This window comes from Ascaphus truei, chromosome 1, assembly GCF_040206685.1.
Source record: "Ascaphus truei isolate aAscTru1 chromosome 1, aAscTru1.hap1, whole genome shotgun sequence".
Lineage (NCBI taxonomy): Eukaryota > Metazoa > Chordata > Amphibia > Anura > Ascaphidae > Ascaphus > Ascaphus truei.
Genome location: NC_134483.1, coordinates 16,261,033 through 16,285,332, shown reverse-complemented (window position 1 = coordinate 16,285,332; position 24,300 = coordinate 16,261,033). Strand labels below are relative to the sequence as shown.

General features: G+C 43.8%; 1 protein-coding gene across 1 annotated transcript; it reads right to left on the bottom strand.

The window, feature by feature from the left end:
- Positions 1-17,886: 17,886 nt before the first annotated feature.
- On the bottom strand, positions 17,887-24,300 carry LOC142468334 (serine/threonine-protein kinase SBK1-like). Its single transcript, XM_075574803.1, has 3 exons — positions 24,138-24,300; positions 19,029-19,231; positions 17,887-18,840 (listed from the first exon to the last, which is right to left on the bottom strand). Exons 1-3 carry the CDS (start codon positions 24,298-24,300, stop codon positions 17,887-17,889), a joined length of 1,320 nt encoding a protein of 439 aa, XP_075430918.1.

Here is a 24,300-nt window from a genome sequence, read left to right as displayed (position 1 = left end):
ATCAATACGGAGTAGTACATCCTTAGTGTCTTTAAGGTATGACGGTAGTGTACCTACATAGGGTCTTAAAAATCGATCCAGGTATGCACTCGCATTAGAGGTGATGTTATTAATACCTGAAACGATTGGTCTCCCTGGCGGGGGGATCTTATCTTTATGTATTTTGGGAAGGTGGTAAAAAGTTGCCAAAGTGTTTTTTTTACCGAGATGAAATTATATTCTTCCTTTGAGATGACCTTAGAGTCTAGACCCTCTCTCAGCAGAATCATAAGTTCATCTTGAAAGATGTTTGTTGGATCTGTTTGTAGGACCTTATAACACTTTTTGTCCAAAAGTAGTCTAAGACATTCTGTAACTTAGGAATCCTTATCCAGGACAACTAGGTTTCCACCTTTGTCAGAAGGTTTTATGACAACGGTGTCATCCTTTTCAAGATCCAGTAATGCTTTGTATTCACTAAATTTGAGATTATAATTGGTCTGTCTAAGTGACAGGGTTTCCAAGTTCTGTGTAACAAGTTTAGTGAATACATCAACGTTGGTACATGTTTCAATCGGTGGAGTGAATCTAGATCGACTACGTAGGTCGGTGAAAGGGCCTTCGCCAAGAGGTCTTTCATTCTCCTGTAGAAGGCTATTCATAGTAGTCAGAAAAGCATGATCTCTATGGTCAAATTGCTCGAAGGGGGTATCCTGATTCATCAAGATTTGACGTCGTCTAAAAACGTATGTAGGGAAAGTTGCCGAGAAAAAAGATGAAGATCTTTAATACATTCAAAGACATTAAATTTATAGGTTGGGCAGAAGGTAAGGCCTTTTAACAGGACTGTCATGTGATCATTTTCCAAAACTTTCTTGGACAGATTGATCACCTGTAGCGCCGTTTCCGGCTTCTCCTGTATGGCCTCCTCGTGCTCTGGTCCTTGTACGCCCAGATGGCCCTGTCCCTGAGATAGTCCTCCCACCCCTCTCCTGGTCTTCCTGGTCCTGGGGCAATATATTGGGGGCCAGGGAGATCCAAAAAATTAGGATAGGAGGTACTAGGTGTAGCATAACATCCCTCCTGCCTAGTGTTCATACTCCCAGGTGGATGGGTATGTGTATCGGTTTCTAGGTCGCTTGCTGATGCTTCCCATTCGGTAGAAGAATCAGCCACTCTAGCTTCTGCTTTTTTGAGGTTTTTCTTAATTTTATATCGAAAGATCTTATCTTCCATAAAATCAAAAAAATCTCTGGTGTATTTATTATGTTTTCTCTCTTTGATCTCTTTGGTAAATCTCTCAGTATGTGCTTGGAGTTTATTTTCCACGGTGTTGAATTCTGTGTCTGTTTTCCATGTCTCCATATTGGATAGTAATATGTCTATTTCCTTATTCACTTTGGCCAGTCTAGTATTCTCATACTCTACAAGCTGTTTCATAAGTTCCCGTGAACAGTTCAAAAGTGTTTTTTCCCATTTTTTAATAAAGGTTTGATCCTCACTTTGGTGAGAGGGGGGAATATACAGTCTAAGGCCCCTTGGTACGAGGTCAGCTCTAATGTAGTTGTTAAGACTTGCCACCTCCCACCATATTTTGATCCGACGGGTCCTCCGCCAGCTCCGGCGGCGACCTAGCCACACTTGTATGAATACTATATACAATCATGTGAGCAAGTATCTCAAATTAGTAGATCTTTGCCGACACTGGTGCTCCTAATATTAAACAGCTGCATTGATAACTGATGAACTGCTGGAAATTCTAAGTAAAAACCAAGGAGACCGCAACTAAACGGTACACTGTATTAGGCAGTGGTGGCAGAGTTCTCTGGTAAAGAAGCCTGCAACCCTAGTATTATGGTGTAAATATATACAGTCAGGAATAGGCACCTCAGGGGTTAATACATATACAGTGGCGACCAACTTTATTCTAACTCGGCTAGCTCCGCGAATTTAAGATTATCCCGGTTATGTGCGGTTTTGTGTTGTTTTCGTCCAGAGTGTATTGCGTTATTTTCGCGCCATGATTTAAGCATTTTATTCCCGCTGTCTGCAATTCTGCAATGCCGTGTAAAAACACATGGGGGCGTTTGCGAGCTGTTGTCTTTGAAGTCTAATACCTTCGCGGTTCAACCTACAGTACACAGTCTGTGCGTGCGCGCGCAGTAATAGTAAAATTGCATATTTAATTTATTTTAAAGTACAGTACTGTAGATGCTCGGACCCTGTTGGGGTGAAGTGAGGGGGTTCCTAACATCTGGGGGCAAAATGAATTTTATTTCTAGGTGCCCTAGAACAGAAGTTCCCACGACAATTGGCCGTGAACTTGACCGAGGCCCTAAGTAGTTCCCACGCCAATTGCACGAATATAATTTAAAATAACTCGTTCTGTGGGTCTGAGCGGGTTGAAATTCGCCTGGTCCTCATGCGGAAGGACCTTTGCCATAGTGGCAAAATATCAGCCTTGCACAACCCCCGGAACCGGAGATACCAAAATACAGTTTAAAAGCACATTAGCAAAGTGGCTTTTTTTATGCCATGCAAGTCAATGGCAGAAACCTGAACTTTAACATTACCCTGACTCCGTTCTGTTGCCACGAGAGGGTCGCAATTTGCCATGCAATCCTGCCGCAACTAGGACTACATGGTGACCGAATCTACATGGTTACCGAGATTACATGGTGACCGAGGGGATTTTCCAAAGCGTTACCGTTAACAAAACAGGCCTCTAAGGGTTGGGAGGGGGATGGTGTGATTAGACACAGGCGTAGTGAGTCTTTGTAGCTCGGCTATGGGCGGATTAAGAACACAATGGCAATATGCAGAAGATTAACGACCCAGTGGAGAGAGGGGGTTGATAGGATAGGGTGACTCAGCCGATTGACGCTTGGCTAGGGAGGGATTAAAAACTCTGAAGGTGTGTGGCTGAAATAGTTAACAGCACTGTAATTTCAAAAGGCAGTTCATCATAATAATTTGATGAATAAACCCCCAAAGACAACCTCCAAATACAGTACATAAAAAGCAAGTCACTTTAACTCCCTGTGCCCCATGCACCAAAAGCAAACTGTAGATTTTATATACAGTATATATATATACACTGCATATATACTGTATTATAAATTACAGTAGAAAGGTGGGATGGAATCCCAAAAGCGGCGCTCCAGCGAGTGAGATACACCAATAATAAGTGTATGTTGATAAACAGGATATGGTGAATAATGTTACAGTTATAGTAGTATTGGACCCAGTGCAAACGCAGGAGTGTATACTCAAAAATAATGTCTTATGGTGAGGGACTGTTTAATGCCTGTTGGCACCTCACAAGACCATTGTAACTCTTACCTGCTGCACTGTACCGATCTGGGAATCCCCTTGAATCCAATGATGGGGAAACGGTAATACAGGCATACCCCGCTTTAAGTACACTCACTTTAAGTACACTCGCGAGTAAGTACATATCGCCTAATAGGCAAACGGCAGCTCACGCATGCGCCTGTCATCACGTCCTGAACAGCAATACCGGCTTCCTACCTGTACCGAAGATGTGCGCAAGCAGGGAGACTATAGAGCCTGTTACAAATGTGTTATTTACATCAGTTATGCACGTATATGACGATTGCAGTACAGTACATGCATCGATAAGTGGGAAAAGGTAGTGCTTCACTTTAAGTACATTTTCGCTTTACATACATGCTCCGGTCCCATTGCGTACGTTAATGCGGGGTATGCCTGTACTCACTAACATAATCTTCACTCCATCGGTGCGTGCATCACGCAGGAAAGGTATATAGAAGCTTGAAATCCAGAGATTTGCAGGGGAGCACAGCTGAGGAATGGGGCCAGCTCCAGCAGTTGGAGGGTTAAAAGTAAGTATTTATTGAAACATGGTATACACGGAGGGGAGACAAAAACACACTCTGACGCGTTTCAGGCTATGTAGCCCTTTTTCAAAGAGTACAATCGCGTCTCATACTCCCGCAGTTATGAAGGGGATTCCCCGCCTCCATTACCCAGTGATGCCGCGCGATTTTGGCGTGAACGCTATCATACACTGCTATTGGCTGAGACTAACTTCCAATCAGACTGCTGAATCGGAAGGTGCGTCTGAGAGGAGGAACTAGGGTCTCCCGTTCGGCTGCGAGAGTAAAGAAAAAGACAGGGGATAAGACATGGCATTAAAATATACAAAACAGAAACACGTAACATATATATTCTACTTGTATGCGCAATTGATTCATTATATGGATGTGAACAGGACATAGATTTTGATTAGTTTCATGAATAAAGAGTGATCTTAATACATTGTCTAGGATCAGAACTTCTGTCATATATACTACATTATGTAGAGTTGTCTCTTATGTCATATGCAGTAAGTAATAATATAATCAATAGATTTAAGGTAGTAATCTACATATATGACAGTTGCATTGTTCATAGACATTTTTTGTACTGGTCTCCAGCATTTGTACAGAATAGTAGGCTGTATTTGATAAACCCTAAATGAAAGAAAAATATATTCTGAGGATAAATAATAAGGTAGTAGGGAGGGGAGGGGAAAAAGGGGGGGGGGGAAGAAGGGAGGGGGGGCGGGAGGAGTGGGGGGGGGGGGGGGAAAGTGGGGGGGGAAAGTGGGGGGAGAAAGGGAACATAGGATATATTGTGAGTAGAACTTCAAACATGGAATGAACACATTTATACAATAAATGATCATGTATAAGTATAATGTGAAGTATAATTAATTAAGAAAGTGTTTGAGTTCCCAGTCCTGGTTCATGCCCCTGGGTGCAAGTGTCCCAAGGGCATAAATCCAGAACATCTCCCTGCGATTTAACAAAGCTTCTCTATCACCTACTGTATTATAAATTAATATTCATACAGTATAAACGTCCATTTTTCATGTATCTCCATGTTTTAGAAATGTTTTGTAAATGTTTCTCCAATTTCAATCTGCCAGAAGAATTTAATAAAGGCTGCAGTATGTATTATTTTGTGTTGATGGTTAGAATTGCTGTGCACTTTAAATGTTTCAACATTGTACAGTATTTGCAAATACATGTTTTTGTACTGACTCCACCAATAAAAGAACATGTTGAATTGCCTCACATTGTTTCCATTTGCTCCTTTGATAGTGTAACAAATGAAGAGGCTTGCTGCACTGTTTTTTTACTGCCTGTCCGCAAAGCCGCAAGATCGGCAACATTGTAAAAAAAGAGCAATGAGCGCGCAATTGGCGTGGGAACTAGGTCAATTGGCGTGGGAACTTCTGTTCTAGGGCACCTAGAAATAAAATTCCCCCAGATGTTAGGAACCCCCTCACTTCACCCCAACAGGGTCCGAGCAGTAATGGCGGCGAGAAAGGGTCACGCCGGCGAGGAGGGTCCTACAATTGAGCGTAATGGCGGAGAAAGCTTTGAAACGGCTAAGTCAGAATGAGCAGAAACCTGGAACCCACAACTCCGGTTCTGTTCAACCTGAAGAGCTCAGATTCGGTCACCATGTAGTCCTAGTTGTGGCAGGATTTCATGGCAAATTGCGACCCTCTCGTGGCAACAGAACGGAGTCAGGGTAATGTTAAAGTTCAGGTTTCTGCCATTGACTTGCATAGCAGAAAAAAAGCCACTTTGGTAATGTGCTTTTAAACTGTATTTTGGTATCTCCGGTTCCGGGTGTTGTGCAAGGCTGATATTTTGCCACTATGGCAAAGGTCCTTCCGCATGAGGACCAGGCAAATTTAAACCCGCTCAGACCCACAGAACGGGTTATTTTAAATTATATTCGTGCAATTGGCGTGGGAACTACTTAGGGTCTCGGTCAAGTTCACGGCCAATTGGCGTGGGAACTTCTGTTCTAGGGCACCTAGACATAAAATTCTTTTTGCCCATAGATGTTAGGCACTGTATACCACTGTACAGTATACTGTAGAAGACACATAATGAAACGATACTGAACATGTAGAATAAATGCATAGTTTTATTTATTCGGGTTTATTACACAGTATACTGTACGGCCGGAAAACATCAGCATACAGTACAATATTATCCATCGGAATCCCCCATTAGCCGTTTTCTTTTCTGATGAAAAACAAAAAGAAAAGTTTTAATATACAGTAATGGTCAGCCCCCTATAGAAGTACCCAGCCAGCCCCACCAAAATAATTTCGGCAACTATACAGTACTCACCATAGAATTTCCCATTCAGCTGGCGCCGGCGCCGGTCCACTGCCAGTCCAGTGTTCTTGATCATCCACGTCAATAGTTTGCAGCGGGACTAGTCCACCTGTAGTCAGCTGGTGAGGCTGGAAATCGCTTAGGTACATGCAAGCTTCATCAAAACTGCACACGAAATCCGACTCAGGCTCAGGGTTGTCACTGACGGTGGGACCGTCATTGGAAGCTGGTGCTGGTGCATTGCTTGGCAGCGACTGTCGCTTCTTAGTTGGTTTTAACACGACCCTTCGCCTTTTGCCGCCTCCATGATCATAGATACGGGAAAAATCCGGTGACACACACCAATACCCTCCAGCAAATTGGGGCTCAATACGGTGAAAACAGGGATCGCTACATAACCTTTTCCTTACTGCACGCTTCCACGTATGAGGAGTTGGCGAAAATTTGTAAAAGTCATAATTTTCGATAAAATACTGATAAATTTGAGCAACTGTTGCCATCTTATCATCTGTTGCATTAATCGTGGCCCATATCAAATATGCGTAACTTCTGTTGGGTTTTTGGAAAGCGGGCTGCACTTGAACACTCATGGCGGGTGGGTCTCTGGAGAATACTGTAACTGAAACTGGTCTTTGTCTTTCTTTAATATGAAAAGCCTAAATTGATACATTTTGCAACCTCTTCCTTCAGTCTCAAGGCCAAGGCCAAGTTACAATAGCACACTGTGGTACAGTATCTTTTTTAAACGAAACACCTGCAAGCCGACACATTACTGATTCGGCGCATTACAATTCATGAATATCTGCCATCTGGCGGACACGCGAAGCATTGCAGCCTATTAAAATCCGAACCATTATCAATAAATGCATCAGCCGGGCATGACCCGTGGCTGGGAACGCAAGATGAACGCGGCATGCGCCAGGTGAACAGCGTCGCATTCCAGGAACAAGCCAGGGACAAACCGGTGATTTGTTAGAATAAAAGCTGCCGCAGTAGTAGTATATTCCCTGAATAAAATAGCACAGTGTAACCTGCAAATAGGATAATACCCCCAAAATAGGCTAGTATATTAACAATAAAATCTATTGATAATATGAACACAGTTCAGCATATGTATACGATAATGCCAGACTATAATACTGACGTCTCGGGTGGATACAGTGAACAAGGAGTATGCAGGAAGACCAGGAATATGTTTAACCAGTTACAAGGTACAGAGACCATAAGTGCCTTAAATGATGTCTCTCCCCCCTTGGAGGGGTGCTCCGTAGGACCGTCAGATGGTAAACAGAAGCCTATAATGTGCAGGAGCAGGGCAGCGCGAGCACTCCCGTTTGGAGTTTATGTCTGCGATCAGAAGTGTCACATGATCAGAAGTAACGACCGCGCGTTTCGCGAGGAGAACGCTTTGTCAAAGCCAGAAGGAGGAGGGTGTCCCATAGCACTAGGTGAGTTTAAATAGCGGCGCCAATTGATTTTTTTGCCTGCTTTGTGACGGTTGTTGCTAGCCACCTGCTAGTTCCTCACTGATACCCAATTAGTAGAGGCCATTTTATCCTTCCTGTGCAGTTACACCTGTGGCTGTGCCGGTACGTCCTCCGTCTTGTTGCTTATGCAGTGCAATGGTGATGTGATCAGCTACTGCCCACTGCAACATCGGAGCCCACACAGGAAGGCTCCATCATCTCCGTGGACGTCGCCCATACACCACCTGTGAGAGGAGGCTGCTTCACTAAAGTATCCTGACGATCGGATCCAGCAGTTGACGACACTGTCCCTCTGCGGTAGACGCTTTCCGACTGTGGTGACACCATGCTGATTGTTGCATAATATGCTTTAAAGAACTTATTTTTTGTACGCGCGATACTTGCCCTTTTTATATCTCCACCAATATAACCGTGAGTCGTGCGCTTGTTTTAATACCTGCCAAGGCTGTTGGACCTCAGAGAGTGAGGGGTTAACACCTGCCTGGTAAAGGCCAGGTGATTAACGAGTACAGCTGAAGCCGGTCAGAAAGGCCATTAAAAATCTAGACAGCCGGAGCAGACTGCCTGCTGCAGGGAAGAGAAAGCTCTCAGGTCTGGTTCCCTGAGCAGGAAAAGGGAAACCCACTATATATATATATATGTAACGGGTATCCCCCCCCCCCAATCGCAGATTATAGCGTGGGGGTGCAGGAAACATATATTGTTACTCGGGTGTGGTGCGTTACCTGTTGGCTCACAGGAGGGCTGAGCTTCCGCCACGGGGAACCTGGGGCAATTACACTTTGGACAACCACTTACAATCGGTGCAGCGCCTCTGCCTGCGATGGCTCCCACCAAAGGGGGAGTGGTTCCTCGCAGGACAAACACAATAATCACATAGACAGTGAGTTATAATAACTAGTGACTTTACTACATGCAAGAATAACACATCACATGCATAATATAACCTGTGTCCCTCTCTAGAGGAGACACTAACCGTGACGTCTCGCAGGACGATTCCCCACACCAGGTGATCCCACCCGGTGTCCAAAGAACCCCACCCAATGTCCCGCTCCTTTGCAGAGAGTCAATGGGTGACTGCGCAGTCACTAATTACGCTAAGGGCCCGGTGGTGCACTTATGTATTAGATACCTGCCGAGCACTCCGGTGCTCGGGTCAGCAATCTTCACAAAGGGTCAGACGTGTGATGAATCCGTCTGATCCTCCAACCGAACTCCGGCATGTGCGGACCGCCAGGGCAGTCCCACTCTGGAATCATCTCTGTGGACCCCAACGTGGGTCCAAGCGCTTCCACAGGGACAGCAGCAGCCGCTGTGTCCCTATCTATCTAAGTGGTACTAACGTGACAGGAACCCTAACCTAGGGCCTGTCCCTGTAGTACAGCAACCTGTAGTGGCTTGGGCAACTCCTCGGGGCCTACAGGGGTTAATGACCTATCCCGCTCCCCTAACTATCCAAGTCCCTTACAGCTTCTCTAAATGCTGCCAGCCAACGTGCTGCGCAACAAGGTGCCTGCCTATCAGACCTCACAGCACTGACCGCCGTGACTCTGACAAGGCAGCACTCTAACGCTAAGGGCAGCGTCCCTATCTTGGGCCTCCCTCAGCAATTAACCCACTACCCTAGTGGGGGGTTGGGGCCTACCTGGGGTGTGGGTACCTATAGGGCCGCAGGAGCTGCACTCGCTCCAAGCGCCCTTCCTTCCCTCACAGTTCCCCTGCTCCAACTGCAACTCCTGAGTGACAGGGTCCCTCTCTCTAGAGCAGTCCCTGGCAACACTCTCTCTGGGGTGATTAGCTACCTCAGACCCTGAGGGTGCTGGCCTAGTACAGTGAGTCCTGGACTCCTGTACCCTACCTCCTTCCCTGGGCTGCTCCGGTCTCTGACTGCTAGCTAACGTTCTGTAAGCCCGCCAAATGTATCTCTTCTGCTCAGGCTTCCTAAGCCCTAATGGCGTCACGTGGGGCATACAGAGGCTCATGGGATATGTAGTCCCAGCTCAGAGCCTTCCCTGGTAGGCTAGGGCTTCGCGGGCTTTTCCCTACTTCTCCTGCGCAAGCTGTCCTGGGCTGCCTCAACCTTCCCTGGTCTAACCTAGCCCTCGCGCAACTCCGTCCTGACTCTGGCGGCTGTACTGCGCATGCGCGACCCCTGCGCATGCGCAACCTAAGGGGCAATGGCGGCGCCCTATCCGTCAGTTCTTATTCCAGTATTTGAGAACGCCGTTTTCTCCAGGGTGGATATCAACCACTTGTCAGGAGCTTCTCAGCAGCATGCGTCCGCCATTGCTCACACGCATGTGGTACTGGAACCCGGAAGGACTTTGCTTGCGTCTCCACGGTCTCTCTCTGGTGCCAAGGCAGGTCAGCCACCGTAGTTACAATGTAAACCGTCCCTACGCGTTTCTTCCGCCTTTGCGGATTTCATCAGGGGATGGACACCAAAGGGGCTGTCTGGTGTTAAATAGTCCCTCATATCAATAAACATTGTATGACTCATAGGTGTGTTCAATTCAATAGTTGTCATTAAATCAAGTTGATATCTGGTGCAATGTAGTTGAGAACTATAATATATTTAAACATAACAGAATTTGGAACGTTAGTGCATTTGATAACAGCAAACGAGGATACTGCTGCAGATGGAGTAGTTATACAATTTATATGCAAATTACGTACTAACATGAACAGGATATGAAAATAAAACTCATTCCAACGTTTGTGTAATACTAAAAAATGAAAAATATAAAAAATATATATACAAAATATAATTAGATTGAATAATAAATAAATAAAATAATAATAATATTCAAAATGAGTGACATCTAACATATGCCAGTCTTCTTTGGAACGTGAACAAATTAATTATCATGTAATATACATATACCCTACCTATAACTAATAATATGAAAATGATATCTTTAATTGTATAAATCACATATATATATATAATAAATCTAAATAACGTACTAATATCTAAAAAACAATAATTAATTAATTAATACATAGTGCTTTATATAATAAATAATAAGAAAATATATACATACTTAAGCTTGAAAAAGAGAGAAACATTTAATGTATCTCTCCATATGTAAACTGGAAAGAAGAGATGAAACAGTGGTTAATGATTGCAAGAGACAAGCCAAAACTTCTATGTGGCTATAGATTTGTATCTTATACAATATTAGTGAAAGCACTGTATGTTTGCCTGCCTGGATGTCCGGTGTCCCTAGGGGAAATCTCATTGGTCCCTTGGGTCGCCCGCCCCCGCACACCTCTCATTGGCCTGAGGCGGAGTGACGGCCCACACACACACACACACACACACAACACAGCAGCTCTATACACACACACACACACACACACACACACACACACACACACACACACACACACACACACACACACACACACACACACACACACACACACACACACACACACACACACACACACACACACACACACAGCAGCTCTATACACACACACACACACACACACACACAGCAGCTCTATACACACACACACACACACACACACACACACACACACACACACACACACACACACACACACACACACACACACACACACACACACACACACACACACACACCACAGCAGCTCTATACACACACACACACAACACAGCAGCTCTATACACACACACACACACACACACACACACACACACCCTCTGAAATGCCCATACATAAATTATGACAATACATATGCCCACTGCTCTCCACCCCCCCCACTCCCCTTTCCCCCCCCCCACTCCCCTTTCCCCCCCCCCCACTCCCCTTCCCCCCCCCCACTCCCCTTCCCCCCCCCACTCCCCTTTCCCCCCCCACTCCCCTTTCCCCCCCCCACTCCCCTTTCCCCCCCCCACTCCCCTTTCCCCCCCCACTCCCCTTTCCCCCCCCCCACTCCCCTTCCCCCCCCCCACTCCCCTTTCCCCCCCCACTCCCCTTTCCCCCCCCCCACTCCCCTTCCCCCCCCCCCACTCCCCTTTCCCCCCCGCTCCCCTTTCTCCCCCCCCGCTCCCCTTTCTCCCCCCCGCTCCCCTTTCTGCCCCCCCCGCTCCCCTTTCTCCCCCCCCGCTCCCCTTTCTCCCCCCCCACTCCCCTTTCTCCCCCCTCGCTCCCCTTTCTCCCCCCCGCTCCCCTTTCTCCCCCCCGCTCCCCTTTCTCCCCCCTGCGCTCCCCCCCCCGCTCCCCTTTCCCCCCCCCACTCCCCTTTCCCCCCCACTCCCATTTCTCCCCCCCCCGCTCCCCTTTCCCCCCCCCACTCCCCTTTCTCTCCCCCCGCTTCCCTTTCTCCCCCCCCGCTCCCCTTTCTCCCCCCCCCGCTCCCCTTTCTCCCCCCCCCGCTCCCCTTTCTCCCCCCCCCCCGCTCCCCTTTCTCCCCCCCCCTGCTCCCCTTTCTCCCCCCCCGCTCCCCTTTCTCCCCCCCGCGCTCCCCTTTCTCCCCCCCCCCGCGCTCCCATTTGCATGTAATGACATAGATCACGAATGAGGATAGACAATCCATATGACTCTTAATTGTATGTGTAGATTTGTTGTAAAATGAAGTGACTTGGTTGGTTTTGCACATATGTTTGCATGTTATACATCTATTTCTACCACAAACAAAGTTGCCATTTATTGTCGGTTTTAACATAGAAGGATCCTTAATCTGTTTAAGGCGACTAGGTGCTAGGATAGTTTTCAAGTTTCTGGCTTTTTCGTATATAATGGGAACTTTAGTTGGTAATTTATTTCCAATTATTGGGTCCCTTAACAATATACTCCAGTGTTTGTTAAGAATTGTTGAAATGCCTTTCACTGAATTATTAAATGTCGTAATAAAAAGTGGTGACTTGACAGAATTGAACCCAAAATCACCATTGGTCCCTCCAACCTTGTTTGATTTGGATAATAAAGATTTACGCTCCAGGAGACCTACCTGTCTAAATGTCTCATATATGATGTGTTTGTCATAACCTTTGGCCAGAAATCTTTCAACCAATATTTCCCCCTGGGCCAAAAAATCAGAACGTGAAGAACAATTCCTCCTAATTCTGAGAAATTGGCCCCTGGGGATATTGGCCAACCATCTTTTATAATGGTTGCTATTATTGTGTAGATAGCTATTGGTGGCCACTGTTTTAAAGTGTGTTTTGGTGATGATTTCTCCATTTAAATTAGCCTCCAGTTCTAGGTCCAGAAACATAATCGTGTTCTTATTAACATTTTAAGTAAACTTCAGATCCATGTCATTGTTGTTAAATGCCTGTAGTTTATGTTCCAGGAGTTCCTGATCACCATCCCATATTAGGATGATGTCATCTATGTAACGGCCATAGTACACAAGACTCGCCCCCAGATCTGCATCAACCCACACATGTAGTTCCTCCCACAAACCCATGTAGAGGTTCGCATAACTGGGGGCAAATCTCGTGCCCATGGCCGTCCCACAGATCTGCAAATAATAAATGTCTTCAAATAAAAAATAATTGTGTTCTAGTATGAATGTAATGGCCTGCAAAATAAACATGGATTGCGTGTTGCCTAAACTTGTGTCCAAATTAAGAAAATGTTTTACTGCTTCTAAACCTTTATTATGTTTAATGCAAGTATACAAAGATGTTATATCACATGTTGCCCACATATATATATATATGTGTGTATGTAGCCCTCTTACCCCTTTATGGGAAGAGTCTACGGGTGCTGATATTACCTGTTGACTCACAGAGACCTGAGCCTCTGGCACTGGAGCCTGGGGAACCCCTGAGCTACTAGATGACAGCGCCTCGTGCAGGAACAAATAATAGTACCACACAACATATAACAATAACCTTTTACTAATATGATATGCAAGCAGTCTTATACTGTAACAGAATTACCGATATGAAATACCCGTTGCCCCTAGAGATAACTGTCCGAGGCCCTTGGCCACTCTACCACAAGTGTCCCGAAGTAATACCCCCACCCTTTAGGCGTGATCAGCGGTGTGTGGTACAGTGTTGGTGCACTTGTAGAACGATACCTGGCCGGGGCTCCTGCAGCCGGGAATTGCAGAATACACAGGGGACCGTCCTATCCAACGTCTTCATCCGACAACGTGTGGGGTGAATTCCGGCGTGGATAATATCACCGTATAGTCTGTGTCCTTGGTGGCGTTCTGATCCAAGAACCTACCTTGCAGGGCTGCGCTGCATAGCACTGTGTCCCTGACTACCAAATAGATAATGGGGCAGAGTCCCTACCTAAGGGCCTGTCATGGGGCTTGTAGTTCCCAAGGCAGAGCCCCTGTGTAATGGCTGCCACACCCTACTGTGCCACTGCCCAATTGCGCCTCACGCGCCTGCACTGCGCATGCGCGCCACCTCGCGCATGCACGACAACTAAAAAGGCGGCGGCTGGAGGAGAAAGCCACCGGAGCCTCCGGCGAGTCATTCGCCGCTTCCTGCACCCGCCGCAATTCTTTAGGATCCAGGGCAGGAAGGGAGCAGTATCGTCAGGAACACCCAGAAAGAAATACAAAAATAATCATGGTGCAGTACATAAAATAAATGTGAATCCAACTATAAAACTTGGCTCTTGTGGATAACCTACTTACAAAATGTAAGATTCAAAATAGCGGGTTTGTTTTAAAGTTGAGTCTTTGGGCACCTCAGCTTAGGACCGCAGCATACAACAGCATACATCAGTAAAGGCTGGTGGCAGGCAGGATGGTGTTTTCACATAGGCTTCAACTCCCAATCATGCATATGCAATCATACAGAGATGAAAGGAAACAATAGTGGTTTACCAGATAACACCAAATTTTATCAGGGAAACGTGTAAGAAATGTACTCACAATGTATTACATGAGCACATTCACATAAGGGTTTTCTTTAGGCAGTAGAGTAAACGGCTCGGCAGATGAAGAAAGTCCTCCACTCCACTCACTATCCCTCCTCGAGGGTGCCCCCTCGTCCGGTGTCGGATGGATGGCGTCTGTCGTCACTTCCTGGCCTGGGGGTGACGACTTCCGGTAGGAGCGGGTAGATCGGAGGGTGGAAGGATCGCCGGACCGCAGCTATGCCTCCGTGGATGCAGCAGATAGTCAGACTACCAGACAGTGAATTCAGCTGGGTTCTGCTAGCTGGCTGGACTTGCTTGGCTCAATGCGTTTCACTGCATACCGCAGCTTCCTTAGGAGCAATGATTACATCCCCTACTGGGTGTTATTTAAATAGCCTACTCAATTAAGGCAATTAATAAAACAATGATAAGAATTACACTCAAATGATTAACACAGTTACGCACAGAGTCTCCCAAGATGGGTACATAATCACTGTGGTCCAAAAACGACGCATAAACTACATAAATAAGTTTATTTGCTCTATTTTAAGAGGATTAAATTAAAAAGGCTAAAATGCCTACACAAATAAAAAATGATAATAAAATTCAGTTAATGGGGGGCCAATGGAGAGAGATGCATGTATGTAGAGGGAGGAGAAAAAAAAATTCTGCCTGCTCCTGTCCCCGCCTCCATTACTGAGCGCTAAGGGCAGGAAACAGATGGGCACCGGGGGAACCCATGCCACATATGTAAATAGACCTCCATGTGCTGGACTGTCTTCCTGAAAGCTGTAGGTTGCTGGGGCCCTGTTTGGCTGGATAAAAGCCTTTACTTGTTTCACCAACTCCCAAGTCTCCTGGACTTACTTCTGCTTGCATCGCCTACAGGTGCTTTACCTGACATCCGTCTATAAGGCTCCACAGATAGTGACATATGTCTCGTGACTCTTATGCTGAGGATGTACTTAATGTACACTTGTTACCTGTAGTAAGGGATACAATGGCATAGAGTTAGTAATGCCCCATATCAAATGGGCCTTATCAAGAATACACTTCAGGCTGCTGAATTAGTAAAATGCTACTATATGCCGGGTACCGCATACTTCATCCATACCTATCGGATCAGGATTGCACTGGGAACCTTCCGGTTCTACCGGTTCAAAAATACTCCAGCGTTACTATGCTGAGAACTCCTTACTAACAGAATGCTTCCTCTCGTTCAATAGTGAGAACAGTCTCGGACCCGTAGTACTGGCGCTCCCATAAAGGGGCAAGTTCCTTAACGGAAAACAACAAACGGTGACAGGACACAACTTAATAACCTTAAACTATACACACAAACCTATTTACAGGACTCGCGCTGAGGACCACAGTCTGAACTCTGATGAACCTGTTTCTAGAACATTAGGTGGAACTATATATATCCTTCTATCTCCCAATGGTGATATCACAGTCACAAGACATACAAGGGACTGACCCTCCCTTCTGCATAGCCATCCTACATCACATGGTGGGGAGGGGAGTAACCTGAGTGAGCCCACCCCTTTATCCCATTAACTCCTTATATAATTAGCAGTCCCCAGAGGGGGGCTCCACTCACATCAGAGTTACCTTAATAATCTTCCATACAGATAGATAACCAACATACAGAATAAGTAACACATTCTTGGTAATAGACAGGATGTTGCAGTAAATGTAGAGTCCAGCAGGGGGAGACACAAACAATGCAGGATGTAGGAGCTTCCAAGCTACATAATGAAACATTAACGGGCAGCAAAGAGATTTACTGCACTGTTTCCCAGGGGACAATTACTTTCTTACTTCCTGTATCAACTAAACTGGGGCACACACGCGATTGAATAAAATACAGTATTGATAACCCAACTCCCTGTCATCAGGACATTAACAAACCCAGTCACGTTGTTTAGTCTCCCCTCTCCACAGTAAAGCTGTGCTGAAGCATTAATGCACCGGGGTTAGAGTCTGAAACACAAACTGGGTCAGAACCTCACAGTGACAGGGAGTCAGATTGAAGAACAATATACAGTGTAACGCGTCAATGTTAAAAGTGCATAACATGTGCATAACGTGCAAATTAATACATGCGGCAGGCCCCCTATATTTGGGTACTTAGCCTGAATAAAGGGAAGTGAATATTAGAGTGCGTGATGGGGAATATTATGTAATAGAGGCAGCCTAAGGGGGTCCTCTGATTGATCAGATCCGGGAAGCATAAAGAAACACAAGGAACTTATCAGGCGCCTCCTGACAAGAAAAATATTCTGTCAATTTGCCATAAATCTATGTATCAAATACGAGTCAAATATCGAGATTAACGCCCAAATCGGATGCTATATGCCTGTCCCAAGTTTGATAAACACACTCAACCCGTGAGATGATAGAAATGTCCTGGTACGGATATCAGATGTGACGGTGGCTCTCCAGCTGTCAGTCAGACGGACATCGGACCATGTGAATAAAGATGGCGGAAAGAATACATAGTGTAATACTGTATGATGTGATTGGCTGATGGAAGGAAGGGGAGGGGTGTGGGGGCACTGGGCAGACAAACAAGGGAAATGGGAAAACAGATGCAAAGCTATATCCCAATTTAATAAAACTCGTGAAATAAAAATCCATTGATAAAAACAGATTGCAGAGAGTCTCAGGCGAAAGTGGAATCCTACTTGCTAGTGGGGGGATATAAACAGCAGTACGTGCTGGTATCGCTGGCATGAGAACAGGGGAACCGCTGGGGGCAGATTGGCAATACTGGAAATAGCATCTAATGACATTACATTTTCTTGTATACAGCTGCCCCCCGAATAACAAAATGAATGTGACATAATTGATACTGAAAGCAGAAAATATCATTTACATTTCCTACAATCTCAAATCTCAATGATTATCTGTGGGTTTCCCTGATTATGAGACGCCGATGCTAACAGACTTAAATAGTCTCATGAATACAATCAGGGGCCCATCGGGTCATACCTGGAAATTGGGCCCAACTGGAATGGCACAGATCCCCCTCCCTCATTATATCTGGCTCTTTAATTACTTAGGGCTGTATATTTTCAGATTTATTCAGAACCTAGGAAACAAAGCATGGAGCCGTCCCATCTAACTGCCAAGAATAAGAACTTACCAATATCATTGGCTTCCTTTACCATATTAGATCACACTTACGGTGTGTAAACATTAGTGTTTTATTTTCACCAATAACACTAATTCTCGGTCGTTTTCAGCCAATTCTAACACACTTACTCATGCATCAACAGCCCTGTAAAAACCCAATCTCTTACATGTACATCAGATTACTATCGACAAATGAACACCTTACCTTATTCATGTGATGAGACAAAAGTACACATACTTCTCTCCTCTGATGTTGGACAAGACAAACAGTTGGATATTTTCCTTTGCTCAGATAAGTTCCACTTCGGCTCCTACATACAGTGATGTATGGTCATCCATCAGTATTACCTGACCTGTTATGTCATCCTGCCATTGATCTGGTGCAATCTCAAAATGAGCCACAAAACATCCAGCTGCAGAATGATAGGACAACCTGCTGGAGCAAGAGAGAGTGGAATCACTGCCGTGTAACATGCACAGTTGCTCTTTCTTTACACATGAGCTCAAATTGGATGAGGCATCTTGCTCAGAAACAACACATCTGACCTCAGTTTGACACTTATCTATTTCCATGACAAATGATTCTGCAGAAAGAGTGTCTTCCTCGGCTGAGTCACTGTAGGATTCTTCCATATTAGTGTCCACAGTTAAAATGCTGCTAATCTCTGTCTCCGTGTCATCCAGACTTATTCCACTTGAATGGGGAATATCTGTTTTCCAAGACTCACCAATATAGTTCAAGACTTCTGTAGCTTTTCTCCTCTCTTTAGGATCTATTGCCAATAGGGTACGAAACATTTTCAGTACTGCGGTGGTCAGTCTGTTCCATGGGGATGGTGGGTCAGCAACTATGGGGCTATTTTGCCAGTCTGCAAACCTGCTGTACCTTTGATCTGTGGGAAGAGCCACCCGCCATGGAAACTCACCAGTGAGCAAGCAGAAGAGAACCACTCCAAAAGCCCAAACATCGATACTGGAATCAGCCTCCAAGGTGTCACACTTTGCGAGTTGACACAGCTCAGGGGACATGTAAGGTACTTTTCCTTTCAGGGGTCTGATAGCAGTTCCTTGGAGATGTGTGAGACCAAAGTCACTCACTTTAATACAGTGACATTCTTTATCAAACACTAGAATGTTGTCGGGTTTAATGTCCCGGTGAACTAGTCCTTTGCTTTCCATAAATTCCAGTGCACTGGAGATCTGAACTGCACATCGCTTTGCTGCAGCTTCTGGGATCCCAACCTGAAATATAAAATGCGTGTCATTAACGGTCAATAAAAAGTATTTTCCATATTGTAAGATTTCTGCAATGTTTATCAAAAGTGCAGCTTAAAGGGAAAACAACATTTCCATATTGCTACATCTAACAGGTCTCAGTGTAACTGCAATTGTACTTGTAGAACTATTATGGTACGTGACTTCCTACTTACAGGAGCCTGAATGAGTGAGAGGAGATCACCAACTGGTGAGAGCTCCTGGGCAAAGACGAAGTGTTCACAGGTCTGGAAGGCTAGGCCATAACTCCCGATGACATTGGGATGAGATGAGAGGAAGAAGGACACACTGAACTCCATGAGGAAGATTCTCTGTGGTGTTCTGTTCTTATCCAGGAGTTTCATAGCCATCATCTTATCTGTAAGGAGGAGAGGAAGTCGTGCTTAGTTGTGAATACATTAAATGTGCACTCACTGCGTATACTGTGAGCTCTATGTAAGTTACAATTATGTCTGCAGCATTTGTCCATGTATTGATCCTCACCCCTGTTTTATCAGTGCAGTTCTGTATATTACATTGTAAAGTGCAGAGTACAACATCAGTGCTATATATGAATAAAGAAGTTTGTGTATACATATATGTATGCATCTTTTATAAAGACCAATGGGGTGCGCTCACTAACTACACCTGGGTAGCAGTTGGGCTTTTAGGAGTGCCAGAGAGCAGTAACTAAGAGGTCCACCTGTACCTGTCAGTGAATCGGACAGGATGGTGAATGGAAGCACTGCCAAAATACTAACACTCATTGCATTATTAATATCTGCTACTATTCCCGGGCCTGACTGAATAGGGGCACTAGTTTGTGGGGTTTTAGGGAGGGCACTGGAGACTTAATCACAGGGTATGGCTGGGAACTTCGTCTTGATGAAAGTGGTCCAATCACATATTTTCTAGTCTAACCATCTCTATTAGCTCAAATATTCCCAATATGGTGGGCACGTTTTTCGCCAGATTTGACTTGATACTATCTATGTTATTCATTTGCTTTCCTGGTGAAACCTCTGTCCAACTCACTGGCTAACTCCTAGTGAAGGGGATACTACACAACATGTGGGAGTAAAGCCCTTGGTGGCCACATTTTGTACATGAATGAACAGCAAGATCTTAAGACATGGATGGCAATTTGATCACTCACCTGTGTTTTTGTCCTTTACCATCATCACTGAACCATAAGACCCCCTGCCAAGCTCCTTTATGACATGGAAGTGTTCCCCCAGCTCTGCATGCTGCAGGCTTTGGGATGTTAAGGTCACCAGTCCTTCTAGGATAAGCTCAATATCTGACACATTTGAAGCCATTGTTAACACCTGTAAATCAAGGAACTGTAATTAGTTATATTTAATCAGTAGTTTTTATAAATATCTTAACTTTCTAATACAATAATATTGCAGTCTGTGTAATCTAACTAATATATCTAAATGAGTTACATTGTAATAACCACTGTGTTTAAAAAAGATTAATGAAAATTAATGTGTCACTATTACAACACAGTTTTGATCTCATAGAAAATAAGAGACCACAAAATACATTATGGTCTGGGATTGTAATAGGAAAAATGTTGTATATTACATGAGAATATTGGATATTTGCTAGTAGCAAAAGTGTCACAAAACTATGAACATTCATCCAGACTACAAAGAGGGAAATTGGAGCGAGGGAGAGAAAAGGGAGAGAGGGAGAAGAGTAAGGAAGGGTGAGAGGATATATGTGTGAAAATGTCACAAATATACAATATACTTAAACATTTTTCTAAAGTTTTTGTGAGCCAAAATTGGGGACATTGGCACATCTCTAGTGACCACGATTCATTCCTCTAAACAGATCTCAGAGCCTCCCTGACAAGTACTAATGGCCACACAGCATATTGATTAGGGGCCATAGAATGAAATGGGAAATAGTCCATCTGGTCTTATTACAAACACAAAACATTTAATATCAATGTTTTTGCCAATGTATAACAAAGCTCATAAATTACTTACCTCTTCTTTCAGATGATATAACAAAGCTTGCTGTAGAGCTAGGACAATCCTTTGTCTGTGGGTCTATATTTTGTGTCTCAGAGTGTGATGTATTCTCCAGCTCAGGGACATGCAGAAGAGTCCTCCAGAGGATCACCAGGCACTTGTGAAAGTGAATCTGTAGAGTGGCACTATTTATTTAGACCACTGCATTGTGGGTGGAAACCTTGTAAGTCATGTGACTCACATATTAGCATACTAGGCATTGTTAAAGAAATGAGGTGTTAATGACATCCTTATGGACCAGATCTGCAATGGGACCCCTGAATCCCTGAATTGTGCACATTAAGTATCCATTGATTAGTGGTATTAGGAGTAGCCCAAACTGTTAAGGTTTCTATAGAATGGCAGTTTCTACACACAAATAATATCTGGTAAGACATTTCTTATAATTATATACAGGAATCAGATTGTATGGTAAGACCAATTGAATAAAAACAAAAACGAATTAAAAATAGTAAAATGAGAAAACCCAATGTTATCATACATTTTGGAACCAGCACAAGGGTTTATCACAGATGTTATTTTTATAATTTTTCAAAAGCTTAAATCTCTCTTCTTTAGGAGAGAAGGTAAAACAGCAGAATCAGAGACATGTGGACATTGAAGTCTCACGAAGAGCAAAATATATGAAGAATTCTTATGTTTGTTCAATAAAGAGAACTACAACATTTGATATAATTTCTGTACCTACTCAGTGCTTTCAAACTCATATTATTTAATGTGATTGAAAGTTCATATCTATCATACTGTAGCATGACGATCCAGAGGAAATTAAACAGACTAAAGTCAATGAATGTATATATATATATATATATATATATATATATATATATATATATATATATATATAATACTGAATATATATATACAGTATATACAGTATACATTTTCTGTAGAGAAAATTGAGAGAGAGGGAGAAGAACAAGGAAGGGTGAGAGGATATGTGTGTGAAAATGTCACAAATATACAATATACTTAAACATTTAGCTAAAGTTTTTGTGAATCAAAATTGGGGACATTGGCACCTCTCTAGTGATCACGATTCATCCCTCTGAACAGAGCTCAGAGCCTTCCTGACAAGTACAAATGGCCACACAGCATATTGATTAGGGGCCATAGAAGGGAATGGGAAATAGTCCATCTAGTGTTATTACAAATACAAAACATGTAATATCAATGTTTTTGCCAATGTATAACAAAGCTCATAAATCACTTACCTCTTCTTTCAGATGATATAACAAAGCTTGCTGTAGAGATATGACAATCCTTTGACTGTGGGTCTATATTTTGTGTCTCAGCGTCTGATGGATTCTCCAGCTCAGGGTCCTGCAGAAGAGTCCTCCAGAGGATCACCAGTCACTTGTGAAAGTGAATCTGTAGAGTGGCACTATTTATTTAGACCACTGCATTGTGGGTGGAAACCTTGTAAGTCATGTGACTCACATATTAGCATACTAGGCATTGTTAAATAATTAGGTGTTAATGTAACAGATCTGCAATGGGACCCCACCCGTATCCCTGAATTGTGCACATTAAGTATCCATTGATTAGTGATATTAGGAGTAGCCCAAACTGTTAATGTTTCTATAGAATGGCAGTTTCTACACACAAAAAATATCTGGTAAGACATTTCTTATAATTATATACAGGAATCAGATTTTATGGTAAGACCAATTGAATAAAAACAAAAACGAATTAAAAATAGTAAATTGAGAAACCCCAATGTTATGATACATTTTGGAACCAGCACAAGGGTTTATCACAGATGTTATTTTTATAATTTTTCAAAAGCTTAAATCTCTCTTCTTTAGGAGAGAAGGTAAAACAGCAGAATCAGAGACATGTGGACATTGAAGTCTCACAAAGAGCAAAATATATGAAGAATGTTTGTTCAATAAAGAGAACTACAACATTTGATATAATTTCTGTACCTACTCAGTGCTTTCAAACTCATAATATTTAATGTGATTAAAAGTTCAAATCTATCATACTGTAGCATGACGATCCAGAGGAAATTAAAAAAACTAAAGTCAATTAATGTATATGTGTGTGTATATATATATATATATATATATATATATCTGACAAAGTGGATACTGCCACGAAACGCGTAGGAGTGGTGCTGTGCTGCAATTGTTACGATCGTGGGAAGCGTTAGATGAGACCCTCCTGTCCTCCTAAGAGTTTCTAAGAACTTTTGCTAAAATCATCATTTCAGTTTCTGCTTCTGTGATATCAGCTAACGCTGAGACAGCATGAACACAGGACGCGAGTGACAGAGACGTTCCGAGAAGTCTGGAGACGGACATTATCCGCAGTTCACAATTAGCTCTATCGTTATATACCCTCTGTAAGGGCTCATCTGTTGTTTCTATTGATCAGAAAGATACTTTTTTTAACGTACTTCCCTATGGCAGTTTGTGCTTGTATTTGGCCTTATAGATAACATCTAAGGCTGTGGAGATCCTTTTTGAAGCTGCACCTTCTTAGAAGTTTTTGTTCCTTATATATAATTTTTATATACAATTCAGTTTTGCAAATTTCTTTCCTTTTCCTATCTCCCCTCTCCCCCCCCCCTATTTTCTATATATCTTTAGTCACACATTATCGGACCTCATGTGGACACTGTACGAGCACTTTCTCTTTCAAAATGTTGTACCTTAGATAACAGGTTCAGTAGGTTACTTTATGCATTGGACTATTATTGAATACACTGCACTTTCAGTACTGCGGTGGTCAGTCTGTACCATGGGGATGGTGGGTCAGAAACTATGGGGCAATTTTGCCAGTCTGCAAAACTGCTGTACCTTTGCTCTGTGGGAAGAGCCACCCACCATGGAAACTCACCAGTGAGCAAGGAAAAGAGATCAGTGAAAGTATCAGTGCTGTACTGTATATTACTTTGTAAAGTGCATAGTACAGCATCAGTGCTGCATAGCAATAAAGGGGTTTATGTATAACTATATAAATGCCGTTTTATAAAAACTCAAAGTGCACTCAGTAACCAGACCTGGGTATCATTTGGGATTTAGGAGTGTGAGAGAGCAGCCACTAGCAGCTCTACCTGTACATGTCAGTGAATCGGATAGGATGGCAAAAGGAAGTATACATCTATGTTATTCTGGGGCTTCCCTGTTGAAACCTCATAGAAGCGCAATTCACTGGCTAATTCCTAGGTGGCCACATCCTTTACATGGATGAACAGCAAGATCTTAAGCCAGTGATTGTAAATTGCTCAGTGACCTGTGTTTTTGTCCTTCACCATCATCACTGAACCATAAGACCCCCTGCCAAGCTCCTTTATGACCTGGAAGTGTTCCTGCAGCTCTGCATGCTGCAGGCTTTGGGATGTTAAGGTCACCAGTCCTTCAAGGATAAGCTCAATATCTGACACATTTGAAGCCAT

Excerpts from the sequence above, each read along its gene's own strand:
- LOC142468334 (XM_075574803.1), bottom strand. The coding sequence starts at position 24,300 with ATGGCTTCAAATGTGTCAGATATTGAGCTTATCCTTGAAGGACTGGTG. Across the intron at positions 19,232-24,137 it reads GGTGAAGGACAAAAACACAG|ATAAGATGATGGCTATGAAA; the intron begins GTCACTGAGCAA and ends TCCTCCTTACAG. Across the intron at positions 18,841-19,028 it reads TCTCACTCATTCAGGCTCCT|GTTGGGATCCCAGAAGCTGC; the intron begins GTAAGTAGGAAG and ends TTTATATTTCAG.